Source organism: Maniola jurtina, chromosome 25 (genome assembly GCF_905333055.1).
Source record: "Maniola jurtina chromosome 25, ilManJurt1.1, whole genome shotgun sequence".
Classification (NCBI taxonomy): domain Eukaryota; kingdom Metazoa; phylum Arthropoda; class Insecta; order Lepidoptera; family Nymphalidae; genus Maniola; species Maniola jurtina.
The window spans coordinates 5,612,800-5,634,383 of NC_060053.1; the positions used below are offsets into that span (position 1 = coordinate 5,612,800).

General features: G+C 39.0%; 1 protein-coding gene across 1 annotated transcript in view; it reads left to right on the plus strand.

Moving 5' to 3' along the window:
- LOC123877938 (sex peptide receptor-like) overlaps positions 1–21,584 on the plus strand; it is a 50,647-nt gene that overhangs the window by 26,343 nt on the left and 2,720 nt on the right. Inside the window, exons 2-3 of the mRNA XM_045924873.1 lie at positions 151–251; positions 20,619–20,757. Coding sequence (XP_045780829.1) covers positions 151–251; positions 20,619–20,757 — 240 coding nt within the window. The remainder of the gene's footprint in view (positions 1–150; positions 252–20,618; positions 20,758–21,584) is intronic.

A 21,584-nucleotide genomic window follows, 5' to 3' on the forward strand; every position in this document is an offset into this window, starting at 1 on the left:
GTCATATTTGCTATTTCTCATAATGTGGCCGAAGTACTCCAACGTGTAAGTTACTTACGTGAGTAAAACTTATAGGTATAATCGCGGCCTAAAGTCAGGAGAATCCAGTCAGGAGTTGCAAGCAATGATTGTGTTATTTTTTTTTCGCAGGTGATTCCAGCGATGTTCCATACGGCCAGCATTTGGTTGACGTTGGCGTTGGCCGTGCAGAGGTATATCTACGTGTGCCACGCACCGGTCGCTAGGACATGGTTAGTACTTACCTACCTACTTACTTATAAATCCATACTTCCATCTTATCCATTTCCATCTATTCTATTCCATATTTTCATCCATTCTTACTTATTATAAATGTGAAACTGTGTCTGTCTATCTGTCAATCTGTCAGTCTGTCTGTCTGCTAGCTTTTCACAGCCCAACAGTTTAACCGATTTTGATGAAATTTCGTACAGAATTAGCTTACATCTCGGGAAAATATAGGCACTTTTTATTCCGGAAAATCAAAGAGTTCCCACGGGATTTTTAAGAAGCAAATCCACCCGAACGAAGTCGCGGGCATCGGCAAGTAAATAAATAAATACTTATGTAATTTTGTATTTGGGATGAGAACAACACAGTCTAAAACAAAAAAAAAAAAAAGTAATATACAGGCTGGCAGAAGATGGAACGCCCGGGGCTGCAATTGCTTGTATAGTATGGCATATTATTGTAAATTGAATAGTTGAAAAGAGCAACTGCCGAGTTTCTTGCTGATTCTTCTCGGTAGGATGGTATTCCGAACCAGTGGTAAATTATTTTGACGATTCAAAAGCATTTGTAAAGTTTATTCAAATAAAACTCTATTCTATTCTATTTAATTAATAAATAAACTATGTCTAAAGTTAAATTCTTGTAGAATTTTCATACTCCTAATCTTATCTATGACATTTCGTTAGGTGTGAGCACTCACTCCATGTCCTAGCCACGTGTACGATGTTGCAAATTGCAATATTACATATATCGGGTAATATATGGAATGAGGAAATACATTCCTGACATGTCTGGTGTAATATTGATTGGCAGCATACGTTAGTGATACTAATAAGATAATAACCATTAGATGCCGGTATGGCTTTATGTGACGTTGAGAACAATAATAGTTATAGTTAAGAAACTAGTTTACCCGCCCCGGCTTCGCATGGGGAGTCTACCTATTCCATAGACAAAATATGGGTGTTATACCTTTAGAATCTAGTTACCTACTTATAAACATTCCTTGTGAAATGCTCTGAATACAATGAAACCCGTATGGAATCACACTATAATATTATAAAAGCGAAAGTTTGTATGTGTGTGTATGTGTGTGTATGTGTGTGTGTATGTTTGTTACTCCTTCACGCAAAAACTACTAAACGGATTTGGCTGAAATTTGGAATGGAGATAGATAATATCCTGGATTAGCACATAGGCTACTTTTTATCCCGGAAAATAAAAGAGTTCCCACGGGATTTTGAAAAAATCTTAATCCACGCGGGCGAAGTCGCGGGCGTCGGCTAGTTACACTTAAAAAAAGGCGTGTATTAATTTTTTTTTACCAGAATCAAACCTGTTACTAATAGTACCTACATCGTAAAGTGCTAATTGGAAAGAAATGAAAATAAATCGTATATTTATGTTATATATAATATTTTAAAGATACCGATGAATTTGGTGTTACCCGTTGAGGAGTTCCATCCTTTATTTCTGAAACTGTCTATCAGATCTTCACCAAACTTACATGGTACCGGTACCGGACAGTACATCATTTATAAAGAAAAAAGGATTGTGAATAGGTTCAGTAGTTTTACCGTGATGCGCGTACAGCAAACAGAATGAAAGACAGACAGACAAAAATTCGAACCTGGGACCTCCCCACTTGTAAAAATTCCACAGCGCTTACCATTAGGTAAATCAGGCAGGCCCTCTGTTAAATAACAGCTAAAAGCAATACATCAGATATACCTATTTGGAACACGAACAGTTACGCCGTAATTCACATTTTATTACGCACCCATGTTCCGATTATAATCCCGCCTCCATTACGACAAAATAAGCTTTTCATTCTCCCCTAACTCTTTATTTATTGGCCTACAAAAATATTATATACCATAGATAAGTAAGAAAATATTTTATACCATAAATAAGTAAGCTCTGAGTCAGCTCAGCGGGCGGTGGAGAGAGCTATGCTTGGAATATCTCTAACTGATCAAATCAGAAATGACAAGATTTGTAGGAGAACCAGAGTAACCGACATAGTTCAACGGGTTGCGAAGCTAAAGTGGCAATGGGCAGGGACTGAAGTAGACTTTTACAAGTGCTATTGAATCGTCAAAGAGCAACCGCCGAGTTTCTTGCTGGTTCTTCTCGGTAGAAAAGGCATTCTGAACCAGTGGTAGATGCTCTTGACGATTCATAAGTACTTGTAAAAGTCTAATTGAATAAAAATATTTTGAACTAGCTGATGCCCGCGACTTCGTTCGCGTGGATGTAGGTTTTTTAAAATTCCCGTGGGAACTCTTTGATTTTCCGGGATAAAAAGTAGCCTATGTGCTAATCCAGGGTATAATCTATCTCCATTCTAAATTTCAGCCCAATCCGTCCAGTAGTTTTTGCGTGAAGGAGTAACAAACACACACACACACACACACACACACACACACACACACACACACACACACACACACACACACACACACACACACACACACACACACAAACTTTCGCCTTTATAATATTAGTGTGAAGTGTGATGTGATTTGAATTGAACTAGATTTTCATTTTGGTAGCTATTGATTTTTCTTTTAGTTTTTTCAGATTCTGAGTTCAATTTGCGTGATTTTTTTGAATCCATTAACTCTTTCCGTTCACACAAATTGCTTGCACCATTATAATAAATATACACTGAGATTAGCATGCAAAGTGTCGGTAATAAGACATAAATACTACCTAGTCGCGTGTTTCGTTGAAATCGTTAAGGGCCGTAATAAAAATATTAAGTGGAGTTTTCCTAGCGTGTTTCCCAGTGCTCTCTACACAAACGTAGATTGGTTCTCAGTTGAATATCAACATAATAGTCCCAGCTAGGATTGCCTGATACCCGGTATTTTACGGGTTACCTCGTATTTCAGAGTATGCCTAAATACTATAAACCCGTAATTGCGAAAATAAAATACGGGGTAAATAAAGCTCCCGTATTTTTTACAAACAGCCGGAGCTGATTGGCGAAACATTCCTTCCTGACATTCTGTCCATTCTGAGTTTATTGTGGGCTTCTACACAGACCAGGGCGCGTTTGGAACCCTCGTAGCTTTAGTTTGAAGTTTACGTAACTAATAAGGTATCACAATTACAATATCAAATTCAACAGTTGACAATCAGAAGTGTACCTATTTTGAATTAAAGCTTTGACTTCAGCTTTGTCTTTCATTCGGTTTTATTGGTTACCTACTAGGGGATGCCCGCGGCTTCGCCCGCGTGGATTCGATTTTTTAAATTCTGTAGGAACTCTTTGATTTTCCAGGATAAAAAGTAACCTGTGTCCTTCCCCAGGATGTATCTCAGGTCTGTACCAAATCGGTTTAGCGGTTGGGCTGTGAAAACGTAGCAGACAGACAGACTGACAGACAGACACACTTTCGCATTAGTATAATGGATTATTCAAATGAGAACCAAACTACGTATGTATGGGGAGCGCGTTAGGAAAACTACTTTTAAGGGCCGTAATAAAAATGCTCTTAAATAAAATATTCACATCCCTTTCCTGATACATTTTACGAGTGATACATTTTGGTCGTAATACATATAACCTGAGGGTAAGTGTGAAAGTTTTGGGACTGTTTAGCAAATCGTTGTACGATGTACATAAATAATTGCGATTGTGTGTCTCTGTCTACATACTTAACCTGTAAACAAACTTTAAATTATGTTATGTTAGTGAGTTGAAAATTGTGTAAATGAAACTCTAAGTAGCGTAAAGTACCATATTTCATATCCTAAGTAAAGATATGATCTTACTCACAATATCTAATGCCAAGTTTATTTGTTTATTTGTTCATAATGTACACTGTCCTTACAGGGAGTCCTAATGCGACTTTGTACTCTAAGTTAACTTATACTAAATATATAACTCAAAATTTAAAAACCCCCGACACAAAAAAGTTACCAGCTCTTTTCTAGTTACTGTAACCTTCACTTGTCGGGGGTGTTATAAATTTTTAATTTACACTTGTTATAATCAAAAAGGTACAAAATGCAACCTTTTAGGTAGTTATAGTAGGTAATATTAAAGGCATTTTAGGCCTCATAATGAAGTTGTTACTCGATAGCCGATACTCATTAGAACTTTATTACGCATACCTGGTCTGGGCAATGAAAAGAACCCAAATAGTTGCGTGTTTGAAAGTAGAAATCATTAAGGACCGTAATAAAAGTGCGGCCGAATAAAATATACATGACCTATTTGGTAGGTCTAGTTGACTAAGAGCCCGTGAGCACCAGACCTTCGTTGTTTTATAAAAGCTAAAAGTTTCTATGCGCATTGTCCCCAACACAGGGAGGAACGATCAGCTACTATGAAGTTTGGCAATCCCCCGCCTTTAGTCTTGGTCGTTGGACGAGGGTTGCCACGATACTGAGTGTCTGGCATGCATGACGTGATTTCTATTCCGAAGAAAATATAAACAAGTGTAAATTAAACAATTTATGACACCCCCGACAAGTGAAGGTTACAGTAACTATAAAAGAGCTGATAACTTTTAAACGGCTGAACTGATTTTCTTGGGTTATAGCTAAGAACACTCTCGATCAAGCCACATTTTAAACAAAAAAAAAACTAAGTTAAAATCGGTTCACTAGTTTAGGAGCTACGATGCCACAGACAGATACACAGATACACAAGTCAATCTTATAACACCCCTCTTTTTGGTCCGGGGTTAAAAATCTGGTATTGAGTATGGACTAGATAATGGTTTAAGTTTTTTTTAGATCTCAAAGAACCTTTTAGATCTTCCGGGATAGAAAGCATTACACACACAAACACACACATTATAATACAATCAAATTGTTAGGCGATACACATTACAACTTTATACATTACCCAACTGTCTAGGCTATAAAAAGAACCCAGATAGTTTTTTTATTAAAGTTGAAGTCGTTTAGGACAGTAATAAAATTGCGGCCAAATAATTATAATATACGCGAGCTATTTGACAATATCATCATCATCATCAGCCTGTGGACATCCACTGTTGGACATAGGCCTTCCCTAAAGAGCGCCACCACACCCGGTCCTCAGCCTTCCTCATCCAGCCACTTCCCGCCAGCCGCTTTATATCGTCGGTCCATCGTGCTGGAGGGCGTCCCACACTACGTTTGCTTAAACGCGGTCTCCACTCAAGGACTTTCCGGCTCCAACGGCCATCGCCTCTACGACAAGCATGGCCTGCCCACTGCCACTTCAGCTTGCTAATAGTTTGGGCTATGTCAGTGACCTTGGTTCTCCTGCGGATCTCCTCATTTCGGATCTTAACCCTCAAGGAAACTCCTAGCATAGCCCTCTCCATAGCTCGCTGAGCAACTTTGAATTTGTTGACAAGGCCGTTTGTCAGTGTCCACGTTTCAGCACCATAGGTGAGGACGGGAAGGACACACTGGTTAAAGACTTTTGTATTCAGGCATTGAGGAATTGACGATGAGAAGTTGACATTTGACAATATATTACTGTTTAACTATGTATACGTTTTGGTCGCATTACCTGGGCGTAAGTGACAAAGTTTAGGGTCTGTTTTATGTGTCTTTGAATGAAGTTTTTAAAAGGGCATTTGTTTGTATGTAAAGGTTCCATTAAGCAACAAAGCGTCCAGGGATATGGTACAGCACTCTTTTCTGAGATTAAAAAAGTCCTGTGCTCAAAAATTTACATTTCTTTGAACCCGTTTAACTTTGAAACCTGGATAATGACAGACGCAGGAAATTTCTAAAATATAATAATAATAATGAAGCTTTATTTAATTCCATACAAAATAATAAAAATTAAATTAAATACAAGTTTTTTTTTTTGATATCATAATAATAAACTTAAGAATAGTATTGATTAGTGAGTTAGTAATTATATTACAAATTAAAATTATGGTTAGTTTGTTAGTACAATTTATTTACATTGGTTGTCTTCAGTCTAGGTTGTTATATTGTATGGACCCCCTTTGGGTAAAAGCCTCCTCCAAGGAATTCCACCTCTCTCTGTCCGTAGCTGCGGCTAGCCATCTTCGACCCGCTGTCGCCACTATTTCGTCAACCCATCTGGCATATGGCCTGCCTCTCGCTCTAGTGCCTCTTGGTCCCGACCATGTAACTGACCTTGTGGTCCATCTGTCGTCGGTGTATCTAGCCACGTGACCTGCCCATTTCCATTTTCTTTGTAGTGCGAAAGTTAAGGTGACTTTTGTTTTCTTGCGGATGACCACGTTCTTTACTCTATCTTTTAATTTTATGCCTAGATAGCTCCTTTCGATTTTTCTCTGGGTAGTCTGGATTTTGTTTCTTGTTTTGAGATCAAACGTCCAAGTTTGGCAACCGTAAGTGAGGCAAGGTAGTATTTCTGAATCCATAACTATTTTTTTGGCTGGCAATGGGAGTTGTGATTTGAATAGTTCTTTATGAGCCCAGTATTTATTCCAGGTGATCGCGGTTCTACGCTCTATTTCTTCTATATTTCTTTCATTGTTAAAAGAGATTTGTTTGCCCAGGTAGATGTAGTTTTCTACAAACTCGAGAGGCACGTTATTGACTAAAATGGGTGATTTATGGTAATTAGTCATTACTTTTGTTTTGTCGAGGTTCATTTCTAATCCAACTTTGACACTAGCTTGATGTAGGTTATCTATCATGCTATTTAGTTGCTGTGCAGTCTCTGAAAACAGGATGATGTCGTCGGCAAACCTAAGGTGGCTTAGAAACTTCCCATTCATGTTGATGCCTTGTTTAGACCATGGTAAGGTTTCCATTATATCTTGTAAGACGGCTATGAATAGTTTTGGGGAGATCGGGTCTCCTTGTCTCACGCCTCTATTTATATTTATTTTTGTGCCTGTTCTGTCTAACTTGACTCTACTTGTACTATTGGAATAGATGTTTTTCAAGATATTTATCAATTTTTCTTCTATATTTTGTGCTTTTAATGCTTCCCAGATGCTATCGTGTGATATTGAATCAAAAGCTTTTTTGTAGTCTATGAAAGCTAGATATAATGGTCTTCGGAATTCTAGATACTTTTCTACTACCTGATCGACTACTTGAATATGGTCCACTGTACTAAAAAATATGTTAGTAATCATGCAACAAGATCTTAAACAGCAAAAACAAGATATGCTGGAGATGAAGGAAGATATAAAGAACACAATAAATAACAATATTAACGAAAAATTTAACAGTTTGGAATTAAAAAACGAACTTTTGGAGAAAAAAGTCCATGAACAATGCACAAAAATAAGCTACTTAGAAAGGTATACTAGACGCAAGAACCTAGTCTTGTTCGGAGTAGAAGAGCAAGAAAAATCTTACCACGACTTAGAAGAAACAGTAATTAATTTAATAAACACTTACTTTAAAATTCCATGTGATAATAGCCACATTGAAGCTGTTAGGAGACTGGGAAAGAAAGGTGAGAAAGTCAGGCCGGTTGTGATATCGTTCTCTACAATGGGATTTAAAATCAAAATTCAAAAAAACAAGCAATGTCTACAGAACACCTCATACTACATTAAAGAAGATTACCCAATGGAAGTTCTGAACAAGCGGAAGGAGCTGCAAAGCCAACTACAGAAAGAGAAAGAGGCAGGCAATACTGCCTTTATTAAATACGATAAACTCATTATATTGAACAAGAACAAGCCCGCTTCTCGCAACTACTTAAACAAGAGAAATCTCTCAGAATCCCCGGAGACATCTCACCCTAACAGTCAAACAGCTCTACATAGCAATAAACAACCGTCTAAGAAAAATAAAGCAACTAACATGAAAGATTATATACTACAAAGACCAAAACTAAACTACTCTCCAACAGCTTCCTCTCAAGGCCAAGCGAAGACAACACAGCCCACCACAGTATAGCAACCACAAAAAGACCCTCTACCTCCCTCTAATCTCCCAGTACGGCTGGTCACCGCGGGAGAGTTCGACCAAAACCCTCCAAGGAAAACACATTTGGTAAAGACAAGCAATTTCAATATTTGTACTTTCAACGTTAAATCACTATCGTCAGCGACAAAATTTATCGAATTAAAGGCAGCTCTACAAAACATTAACCATGATATATTGGGAATGAGCGAAGTTCGCCGTCTAGGTGAGAATATTATCGAGGATGAAGATTACATCATGTATTACTTAGGCAAAACCAAAGGTCTTTACGGAGTGGGCTTCCTAGTCAAGAAAAAACATAGAGCAAATATCAAAAAGTTCACCGGAATATCGGAGAGAGTCTGTGTACTAGAAATTGAACTGGAAGGCTTACTTTTTGCAATAATTCAGGCTTATGCACCTACTGAAGGCTCATCTCAAGAAGACATAGACAATTTCTATGAAGACTTGGCGAAAGCTCACGACCTTAGCTCTACAAAATACATAATCTCTATGGGGGACTTTAATGCACAGATCGGAATACCCAAAAGCCATGAGCATATAGTTACCGGCAAATATGGCTATGGGAAGAGGAGCATTCGTGGAGGAAGACTCATTCAATACGCATACGAATACAACATGAAAATTATAAACACCATGTTCAAGTTAAAAAATAAAAATAGATGGACATGGATCTCTCCAGACAAAAATACAAAAAATGAGATTGATTATATTATGACTACAAAACCCCAATTATTTTCTAAATATGAAGTACTGTCGTCATTCCACTTTGGATCAGACCACAGATTGCTAAGAGCTACAATCAATCTGAAATCAAAGAGAAGAAGTAGGCGATACTTTTCTAATACGTCAACAACGTTGAAAACGTTCAAAGAGCAAGAAACATACCTTGAAAACCTAAAAAGATATATACCGGAACTTATATTGACACACGAAAATTATAAAGCTGATGCGTACTGCCAAAAAATTATGCACTCTATATTCGAAAGTTTAAAAGGTATTAAAAGGAATGAGAGACGCAAAATTTTGTCAGAAAAGGCACTAGAGCTTATGAAAGAAAGAAACAGTTTACAAAATAAGTTTAAACTAAATAAGAACGATAAAGAAAAATTGAAAGAACTCTACAAGACTACAAATAAAGAAATAAAAAGGTGCTACGATTCCTACAGAATAAACACTATACAAATAAACCTAGAAAAGTTTAGATCAGCTAAGAAAGCAAATAAAGAGTTAAATAGACAAAAGAATTGGATTATATCACTTCAGCGCGGCTCTACCAAATGCAAATCCCGAACGGAAATAATAAACGTAGCTACTGACTTTTATACAAAACTATATAGCAAAACAAACTCCTTAAATCAAATAAATGTTTCTAACCAATGCAGTGGTACCTTCCCCATTCAAGAGTTCACGGAGCCCGAAATCCTGAAACAAATTATGAAGCTTAAATCGGAAAAAAGCCCGGGGCCAGACGGAATCACAAACGAATGCATCAAATTTGCAAGGACTCTATTACTGACACCTATCACACTTCTATGGAACAAGATATTGCATGAAGAGGCTGTGCCACAGATATGGACAGAATCTGAAATAATCTTACTATATAAAAAAGGTGATCCAGCGGACATAGGGAACTACCGCCCTATAAGCCTCATGCCTTGCCTCTACAAATTATTTGCTTCCTGTCTGCTCGAAAGAATATCGCCTGTCATTGACGCACACCAACCGATCGAGCAAGCAGGATTCAGAAGCGGTTTCAGTACAGTGGACCATATTCAAGTAGTCTAAAATATACTGGTTAAGTAATCTACGAAATTTCATTGAGTTTGATTGATACTGCCAGGCGCTCTACACCTCTCAGCTCTGGTACATTTACAATAATAATAAATTGGATTGAATTAATTATGGACTATTGTCTGAAATAAAATATTTTTATTTATTTTTATTATATAATTTTCTATGGAAATTCAAATAATTATTATAGATAATATTGTAAGAACATGATATTATGTCTGCTACATTCAGTGCCACAAAAACCACAGTAGGTTACTGAGCACATGAGATCCAAACTACGTTTGTATGTAAAGAGCTGGCAAGCGCGCCTTCTCGCGCGCAACTTCTCGTAAGTGTAAAACATTTATCCGGTCCTATTTTGAATTGGCTAATGTAAATTGTAAACCCTCGCTTACCAGACAAAGTAAAAGGCTGCTTGAAATACTGAATTCATACTAGAATACACCTAAGTGCTTTAAACACTTTGGAGTCGGAACATGGATTTTGTTCGCTCTTTAAAATATTTTACCTTAACACGAACGGTGCAAAAAGGAACAGAATATTTACGTATACCTAAATTTCAGAGTACCTTAGACCAATAATACCTACTTAAAGACCAAGTAAGTCTCATCACAAAAATGGTCAACCAAATTATAGGGCTTAACCATTAGGAATCGACCCCGCGGCCTCCACATATAAGACCACAGCGCTCAACACTACGCCAGAAAGGTAGTCAAACCTACTTATAATGGAATACCTTTTTTTTTTAATAAAAAAAAAGAATCTTAGCCATACTAATCATGACTAATACTCCCCTTTCCCCTCCAATTAAGCGTAAAGCTTGTGCCAGGAGTGGGTACGACAATAGTGCAACGGGTGGGGTTTGAACCGGAGACCTTTCGGAATTCAGTCCGCCCCTCAACCGTTGAGCTATGGAGGCTTTGGGTCTTGTTTATGTGTTTCAACCACAATGGGACTGTGTATTAAGGCCGTGCCGACATTATTCCTTTGAAAGTATTGTTATTCAACACCTATCTAGTCCTACAAATGACATCACAAAATTTTCAAAAAAATATGTACAATAGTTTGGTTAATGGTCTTTAGTTATTTAGAGTTATTTATTTAAATAATCGTTTATTACGATAAATACACGAATCTTATACAATAGTAGCTTCATATAAGATCGTGTATCAACTTCTTTACCTGTGCAACCATGAAAGTAAATCTTACATTTAATAATAGGGAATATATATATGATACACTTTCGAAACGTATTTTATTGTATTTCGACATTCTTTATGAAAAATTCACATTTGGGTAAAATAATCCTAGTCGGCCCTGCGCGGGAGACGCGACGCATACGGCAGGCGCCCTTCAGACGTGGTGGATGTGCGCAATTTTTCCCGCAAATCGCTCTCGATTTACGAAAAATATTTTTTGTGTGATCTTATTGTAGCGAAATTATTATTTATAAATTATTGAATAAGGATGATTTGTTTTAGTTTTAAGAAACTTTTATCATCCAATATTAGTGAACTCCATAGTAAATAGGTACTTAGTAGTGTTTTTTAGTTATTTCGTTGTTTTAAATTGTGTTAGGTAGGTACGAAGGTATCATAGTCAAATTTCAGGATGCCAAAAATATCTCGACTAAAACGATCTCAACTACAAAAGATTGAAAGCATGAAAATCGCGTACCTATACCTATTATTACATAAAAATATTGTGCGGCACACTATTTTTTGGCCCGATCCCTGGAATTGAATCCAAAACCTCGTCACCTATAGTGGAACATTGAAACTCCTGACTAACTAGGTACTACTACTTACTATAAACGGCCTCGTCCCCGGCTTCGTACCTACGGCTTTTTTAAAAATAAATAAGTACAGCCTATGTCACTCAGGAATAATGGTAGCTTTCTACTGATGAAAGAATTTTCAAAATTGGATCAGTAGTTCCAGAGATTACTTCATACAAACTTTACTTCTTTATAATATGAATAAACACACACCATTCCTTGTTGCGTCATTCATGTAAGCAGCTGGGCAAAATACTGTAAGTAGGTAAGTACTAAGTACCTACCTACCTAGTAACTTCCTACCTACGGACACAGATTACAATAATGGTCAAAACTTATTTATAAGTAGGTAGAGGTACCTATAATAGCACCCCATAGTACGCGACAGGTTGACATGGCAATCGGATAATGAGCCGCACATCACCCGCGCTATCCCGCACCGGGTTAGCGCGAGGGCTGTGCGGGTGAGTGGGACGTCCCCATCCCGATTGCCATGTCGACCTGTCGCGTACTATAGTGCTAGTTATAATTACCTACCTCGACCTATCGCCGACTAAAGTTCGCGATAGGTCGAGATGGCAATTGCAATATGAGGCGGGGGGACGCCCCGCACACCTGCGCTCGCCCGCACCGCTCGCTAGCACGGGGACTGTGCGGGTGTGCGGGGCGTCTCCACCCCGATTGCCATCTCGATTTGTCGTGTACGATATACCTTCATAATATTGCAAATTGTACGATAGGTACATAGGTAGGTTACTAACAACAGATTCTTTGTTTACTTTTATTATTTTAGTTGTAGTTTACTCACGCCCCGAGGGTTCTGTACTCAGGTATTTTTTCGAAATTTTACACGATAAATCAAAAACTATTGTGCATAAAAATATATACGTAGTTATAAATAGTTACCTTTGAAATTTGAAAATACTAATTATTTATTGATGGCATAAATTTTTAGGGTTACGTACCTCAAAAGGAAAAACGGAACCCTTTTTTTGACCTATCTCATAGCCAGCGTTTGCAAATCTAAGCATACGTAGGGACTGACTGACTTTGTTTTATACTATGTAGTGATGACGCAGTTTTCGCGGCAGCTTATGGAAGTGGCAGAGGCGGCAAATAAATAAAAAGGACAGAATACCTTGAGCGTTTTTTACCCGACTATGGCAAAGCCGAAAGGAAGGGTTATGATTTTAGCAGTGTATGTATGTATGTATGTATGTATGTATGTATGTATGTTTGTATCCAGATTCTGTGTGTTCCACCGTAGCGCCTAAACTACTGGGCCGATTTTGATGAATGAGGCACAATCGATTCGTTGTAAAGGCCCGGGTGACATAGGCTATATTTTATACGAAAAAAATCGGCCAGATGGATGTTACATCAAGAAAAGTGAGGGTCTTAAAAAAAATTAATTGCTATTGTGTCGAGTGAGATGTCCAATGAAAGAGGAGAAAATTTTGAGTTCATAAATATAAATATAGTTATTATTAAAATATACCAAGCGACAGAAAACCATTTTTTACTATAATTATTATTTCTTATTCAGCGCCACCTATTGGTCATTCACGAGACCTCGGTTGGTCGTCGCATCATAGACACCGGAAAAGTTTCAAATAAAAAAAAAGTTGAAAAAACTATAACCCGACTATGGAAAAATGAGACAACTTGAACCCGACTTGGTACAAGTAAAATAAACTAAAAAGAAAGAAACAAGATAGGTGCTTAGTGCTATCATCGTCTTCATCGTCTTGAGTAAGATTCAATACGAATGCCGTGGTTGTCTTGCTCTCAAACTCAAATGGCAAGCACTTTCTTAAATTTTATGCATTATAGCACGATTTAATATTAACTCTGAATTTAGTCTTAGTAAAGTCAAAGTACGCTTCACATCGTCACTTACTACCTACTGCTATTTACCAGGTGAGATATCAAACAAGTGCTAATTTATAATTGAATAAAAAATATTAATTCAGGTCATTTACGATATCAACATTAACACATTAAATTTTCTCCATTGCCGCTTCTAACACGCTTTTGCTCTATGGAAAAAAAACCAACCGAGTGCGAGTCAGACTCGTGCACCGAGGGTCCCGTACTCGGGTATTTTTTCCGATATTTCATAATAAATCAATCACTATTATGCATAATAAAAAAAAACCCCCACCAATACTAAAAAATAAAAAATTATTTAATTTTTATCGAACATATTATTATGTATACAGGAGTAAAATGTAGTTCTATAGTATCATTTTTTGGATAGTAAATTAAATTGTTTTTACTATTTAGTGTTGGTGGTTTTTAAGTTTTTTATCTATTTTTAGGGTTAAGAAAAAACGGATCCCATAAAGGATCACTTTGTTGTCTATCTGTCCGTCCGTCCGTCGTGTCTGTCAAGAAAACCTATGGGGTACTTCCTGTCGACCTAGAATCATGAAATTTGGAATTTTGAATGAATATTTTTTTTGTGATGTAACCTAAAATTCACGGTTTTCGGATTTATTCCTTTATACTTGTACTATAAGACCTACCTACCAGCCCAATTTCATGATTTTAGATCTACGGGAAGTACCCTATGGATTTTCTAGACAGACACGACAAACGGACACCCAAACAGATAGACAGACAGTCAGACAACAAAGTGTTCCCAGAAGGGTTCCGTTTTCCTTTTGAGGCACGGAACCCTAAAAAGCTAAGCGCATCGGTGCTATGTCGTTTCTGTTTTTCGTCTCCAATATTGAGGTTGTTAACTTGTGTGTGTGGTGTCTTCTCGACAAACTACCGTTTATCGGGGTACGGGCCTCGAGGCCGAGCCTCCTTGCCCGGGCGTGTCCTCACAGGTTCCTTTTAGCTACCTGGATTGTTAATTTCAACCCTTTCTAAAGGGCTGAGGTCGCGCCTGAATTCGACGTCGGCCTTGAGGCATCTGGATTCTCCCTATCGGCTCTCTCTCCTGGTAGTGCCATATCCGGTGGGTGGGTTATCGTGTCCGGTGGTTGGGGTGTCGTGTCCGATGCGTCTTCGTCTTCGTCGCCACCGATGCCTACGTTGGGAGGCACCATTGATACGGGACGTAGAAGCTCACGGGGCAGTGGACGCCCGCCCGGTGGTCTTGTTTGTAGTGGGGCTATTCCGTGGAGGTGTTGGCATGCACTTGTATCCGCGCGAGCGAACATAGCGGTTGCGAGATGGTGGACGTACTCCTCCACGGTCGGTGTCCGGGTGTCCCTGTGAATTACGTCATTACGGACGTACCTCGGAGCTCCTACGATCAGGCGCAGGCATCTGTTCTGCTGGACCTGGAGTCTCTTCTTCTGGTATGCGGGGCAGAGGGCATACCAGGCTGGGGCCGCATACGTCAAACGGGAACGGACGTAGGCTCCGTAGACTCTTAGTTTGGTTTTAGTGGTAAGCTTCGAACTGAATAGTGAGTGAAGCATCGACCGGGCCGCCGCTGCCTGGCATACGACGTGATCAACTGTGGGGGCCATGTGCAGTTTTCGGTCGATGTGGCATCCCAAGTACCGCACTGAGGTCTTCCACTCTATGTCCTGTTCTCGAAGTTTCAGCTTGCGTAGCGGCCTTGAGCCACCAGTCAGTAGAGCGGCCGTCTTCCCAACGTTGACAGCCATCCTCCACTTGTCTAGCCACTCCGGTAGCAGGTCCAGCAGGCGTTGCATTTTGTTGGTGGCAACGATCTGATGGTAGGACGATGCGAAGAATGCACTATCATCCGCATAAAGGGCCAACAGTACGTCCTCTTCACTCTCACGCAGATGGTCACGGAGGGTGGGAATGTCATCTGTGTAGGCCGCGTATAGCCGCGGCGACAAACAGCTACCTTGGGGGACTCCAGCTCTTATAGGACGTGGTTGGGAGTCCACGCCCTCTATGGAGACATGGAAGGTTCTTCCGTTGAGAAATGACGCCAGCACTCGCACAATCGCGGGCGGCGTCGAGGAGTTGATTACCTTGGCCAACAGTCCAGCATGCCACACTCTGTCAAAGGCCTTCTCGATATCAAGGAAGACCCCGACGGTGCAGTGCTGGTTATTAAGTTGGTTGGCCAAGTAGTTGGTCACTCTTGCCAGCTGCAGCGTTGTTGAGTGGCTGCTACGGAATCCATACTGCTCCTCACGCAGGGGCAGGTGAGGCTCGAGTCTACGTAGCAGCAGTCGTTCAAACAGCTTGGCGATGTGCGATAATAACGTGATGGGCCGATAACTAGCAGCTAGGCGGCGGTCCTTGCCTGGTTTGGGAAGAACGATGACCTTTCCTCTCTTCCATGCCTCAGGGAAGTGGCCGGTGCGTAGAATCCCATTGAAGAGTCTGGTGAGCGCTACCAAACCCCTTCTAGGCAGATATTGCAAGGCGATGTTCGGAATCCTATCGGGACCTGGTGCCTTACGTCTGGGTAAATGCAAGACCGCTTTCCGTAACTCTGAAGGGGAGATGAATTCGTTTCCCTTCAGTGGTGGAGTCTGGCTCGATAGGAAATCCTCTACTTGAGCTTGAACATTCGTGTGGTGCCAGATGATTTCGGTGTCAGTCTCGTTCGGTGGGTTTGGGGTAAACTGTTTTTCCATGTACTCTGCCAGTATTTCAGCCCGGTCTTTGGCGGAGTATCTTCTCTTACCCGTTTGGTCCAACAATGGATATATTGGAGTGTCACGTCCGGTTAGTTTTTTACAGAGGTGATACAGCGATGTCTCATTCTCGGATGCTCGATCGACTGTGTCTTCCCAACGCTCTTCATCGAGAGCCATGAGCGCAAGAGATATTTCCTCTGTAAGATTGTTGAGGTCTCGTTTTACCACTGGGCAACGCGTACGTGCCCAAAGTCTACGTAATTCACGCTTTCTCCGCAATTTGTCACGGAGTAAACGTGGTAGTGGGTCCTGTCTTCCATACGGTTTTGGGCTGGTAATGGTAGCATTTTCCTGAGCTGTCTGGATGGCTTCAGTTATTTTAGAAGCAGTTACCTCCACATCGCCGGCTGACATGATAGGACCAGTAAGCTGGAGCGATGCAATCTCTGCGACGTAACGTTCCCAAATGACCCGCTTTTGAGGAGCTCGAGGGCCTTGGAAGCCATTTCGGAGGGTTAGTGAGACTAAAATGGGCAGATGTTGCGTATCGAGGTCATAAAGTACCTCAACATCAATAGGTTGTACCACTTTGTGTTGAAGAACGATGTCCAGGACATCCGGTTGGCAACGTGCTTCAGCAGGTTGTTAACTTGGTCGACCTGTAGCCGTAGTACAGTTTACCGCCACTAGATGGCGGTAAAAATTAAAGTAAATTAATGTCGAGGTGTAGAGGGGCGCACAGGGAACCAAATGCTCAAGGCCATTCGAAACTTGGAGACTCTTAACTAAATACTACAATCCCCCGTCTTTTGTCCCCGCATTTCGTTGAAAAAGAAAAATACTTTAGAGTGCGCGCAAAAACTCCGTTTCAGCTTGCAAACGTTTTTCAAGAAGCTAAAGTGTGAATTTAATATTTTAAAGAAAGACTTTTACATTTTGCTAGGATAAATAGAATGTTCTTTATTTGAATATCACAAAAAATGCTAGATACGCTAGGTATAATAATATTCACTATTATAATTTTATTGGTTTTATTGTTGGTGGAAAGTGGAGTTTAAAAAAACACAATTTAAAAGTTTAAACTCTAAAAGAAATAGCGGACCAAATGTGGTAATTCAATTTTAGGCACTTGTCCCACCGCCGACGATTAGCGAGAAACGAGTTGAGCTAAAAACTCGAGTTAGCGAGCTACGAGCAACGAGTATGTAGTTGGTATAGTTTTCACTCGCATCCATGATGAATAGGTGGTCGAGAAACATATTAATTTAATCCCTGCGCAAACTGCGCGAATGTTTTGCCATTAGTATAGTATAGCGCTTTCTTTTTTTTACATAATCCCATAAAAATGAGCCAAAAATCTTAGTTTCTTAACCATTTTGAGGCACCACCAATCACAAATATGTTTTCGAAAAACATTCGAAATTCAATTCGACAATGTTTTCAAAAAACATTCGAAATTCAATTAGAAAACATAGTTTTATTTATGATTAGTTGATGACTAAAAATTTTATCTTTATCTTTTGATCTTTATTTTGCAAAAATAATGCTCACATATTTTGACCGCTAAATCCCAAAGAAGTAAGAACTGTATCATAGGAGCTAGTGCCATCCCAAAAAATGGTTAGCTCCCACAGAGATTTTTGGCTCTATCATTTATTTTGTATGGGATAAGTAACAGAGAGAGCGCTGTACGAATTTTGTTCCGCGGATAGCGTATAGTCGGCAGTGACGGATTAAGACTACTTGGTGCCCTAAGCAATCCATGCCTGTGGGCCCCCATATCCGTATGTCAACTAGAATCGGTCTTCAAACCTTTACCGCCTAAAAACATTAGTTTTTTGTAAAATAAGATGATGAGATGTAACGTACTTTAGAAGTGGAGTAGTTAGGTGCGACAACAATAAAAACCAAAGTATAATTTATTTATTTATTGAAATGCGCCTTGCAGCTTTCGGGGGCATACGAATTGTCGAATGCACAAGCGGGCAGCGAGTGGGCAAGCGGGAGTGGGGTTATGACTCTAATCGGCCTCTATGTCAACTTAAAACACGCGAATTCTCAAATTAGTCCTAGAAACTTTTTTTGGTGTGATTTTTGTTGACGTGAGAGTGAGACGTGATGCCCTAAGGACGGATTTTTTTTTTGTGCTTCTTCTGGTGCCCCCTCAGACGTGATGCCCTAGGCAATTGCTTAATTTGATTAAGGGTTAATCCGTCACTGATAGTCGGTGATGGGACAAGTGCCTTATACCTTTAATGATACTTTTAGGGGCCACTTTACGAGCTCTAAACTTTAACTGTCGCTCAAATCATCTTGTTGTCTTAAGTTTAAGTGTCAGTCGTTAAAAAGATTCAATTTTAAACGGCAATGGGACGTTCAAAGTGATGTTTAATTTAATCTTTATAGTTTTTTACACGATTACCCAAAAAAAGGAGTGTAATGTTTCAGAGTTCACGTGTGTTTATATTTTCCATCATAACTTCTAAAGGCCTGAACAGATTTGGATTGCGGTTATCGCGAAAGAATCCTTATATCTTACACTGGCTATAAGTTTGAAATGAGTCAAATATAACACCGCAGTCGTATTATTATTATATTATTACTTATATTCGAAGTTTTTATAATTTCTAAGAATACTATAACATATTTTTCGTATAAAATCATCACACTAATATTATAAAGGCGAACATTTATATATGTGTGTGTGTGTGTGTGTATGTTTTTTACTCCTTCACGCAAAAACTACTAGACGGATTTGGCTGAAATTTAGAATGGAGATAGATAATATCCTGGATTAGCACATAGGCTACTTTTTATCCCGGGAAATCAAAGAGTTCCCACGGGATTTCGAAAAATCTAAATCCACGCGGACGAAGTCGCGGGCATCGGCTAGTGATGTATAAGTTAGTGAAAATCGCACTGCAGTTTATTAAGAAATTCACAGTTATAAGCATAAAAAAAGTATCAAAGGCAAATATACACGAATCTGAACTTTGCCCGTGAAAGTATCTTTGATAGGTAGGCTAGTATCTACCATATTTGATGATTAAAGAGTAGCTATAAAATGAAATGAAAAATGAAAAAATATTTGCTAACCAAAATACCTGCAACATATTCAATTTTTCTCATTTTATAGGTATTCATTCATTTCATTTTTTATTCTCATGGCGGCCATTTTGAAATTATTATTATTAATTTTGATGTTATTGATGTACGGCAATTATAATAAACATTCTGGGAAAATTTCAACTTTCTGCCTACTACGGTTCACGAGATACAGTCCGCTGACAGATAGATTGACGGACGGAGAGCTGGGGTTAGTAATAGAGTCCCGTTCGCACCCTTCGAATACGGAACCCAAAAAAACAGAATCTTGGTAAGTCGTGAAATGAAAGATCGCGAAATATCCCCAGAGAGCAAAAAGGGTACCATAAAAACTTACCCCTAAAACTTGACACATACTTGAAAAAGTTTCATTCATACTGAAATTACATTTAACTTTGGGATAACGGTTTCAACATGAATATAACTTTCTTTCGCAGGGCGTTAGGGAAATCATGAAACGAAATTTCAAGTTAAATCTAAACTCTTTTTAATAGTAAGTAATAATAGAAAGGGTTCCTTGCCTCCAGAGAAAAAATAGCCCTTGTAGGATCACTTCGTTGTCTGTCTGTCTGTCGGTACTGTCAAGACCGGTCAAGGGAATTAAAACATATAGGGTACTTCCCGTTGACATAGAATCATGAAAGGCCGAGTGGCCTATAGCATAAAAGAAAATCAAATTAAAGTATTTTTTATTCAATTAAACTTTTACAAGTACTTTTTGAATCGTCAAATGCACGTACGACTGGTTCGGAATGTAATAGAATAGATTTTTATTCAAGTAAACTTTTACAAGTGCTTTTGAATCGTCAAAATAATCTACCAATGGTTCGGAATGCCGTTCCTACCGAGAAGAACCAGCAAGAAACTCGGCGGTTGCTCTTTTCAAGTGTACAATTTACAATATTAGATAGATAGATGGTAGATTATTTTGACGATTCGAAAGCACTTGTAAAAGTTTACTTGAATAAAAATGATTTGAATTTGAATTTGAATAATATGCCATACGACTATACTTACAAGTTACAAGCATTGCTGGAGCGAGTCAAATCCATGCTTTTTTGTCATTTACATAATCTTCGATTGTATAATAAGCTTCTTTGCCGAAGCCACCGAATACCATGAAAGAATCCGAATACATTGTCTGAAACCTCCAAACGTAATCGTTTAAAAAAGCTGGTTATACACATTTTGAACCTTGTTCACAGGTGCACAATGCCAAGAGTGAAGAAGTGTCTGATATATATCGGCATAGCGGCGTTCCTGCACCAGCTGCCCAGGTTCTTCGACCTCAAGTACGTGCCCCATGTCACCGTGTGGCGTGGACACTTCGAAGAAGTCTGCAGGGTAAATATCTTCTTCAGAATCCTTATACCTTTTTTTTAACCCCCGACCCAATAAGAGGGGTGTTATAAGTTTGACGTGTGTATCTGTGTATCTGTCTGTGGCATCGTAGCGCCTAAACGAATGAACCGATTTTAATTTAGTTTGTTTTCTTTGAAAGGTGGCTTGATCGAGAGTATTCTTAGCTATAATCCAAGAAAATCGGTTCAGCCGTTTGAAAGTTATCAGCTATTTTCTAGTTACCGTAACCTTCACTTGTCGGGGGTGTTATAAATTTTTAATTTACACTTGTTAAATATAAAAATAGCGAGAAAACAAACAGGAGGATCACATGATGTTAAGTGATAACATGAACATTTGCAGTACCAGAGGAACCGCAAATGCGTTGCCGGGTTTTCAAGAATTTGACGAATGATACAGAAACTGTTAAAAAACAAACGACAAAAGTTACGACTGGTGTGGTCGCTAGCCAGGTGTACGTTCTCCAGAATCAAAAGCAAAACTGTAGAGTTGGACCGTGCTATAATATATTATGTCGCCACTTATAGAACCATTGATTTTGAAAGAGCCACCCCTTATAGAACTGAGTGAAACCATTACGTATTAATATTTTCGCAAATATTTCAAGTATTTTACTTGAAAAATACGCAGTAGAAAAAAACTTTTTTAAACCTATTCCTGAAAATCAAAATTATTGAAAATTTTGAAAATCATATGTGTACACAATGGAGATCTTCCGTTATTTATACCGATTTCTAGAGCGATATGCGTGATCCAACTTTATACGATAGGATAGAGAATTCGCCGATACAATGTTGAAGTCGAGAAAT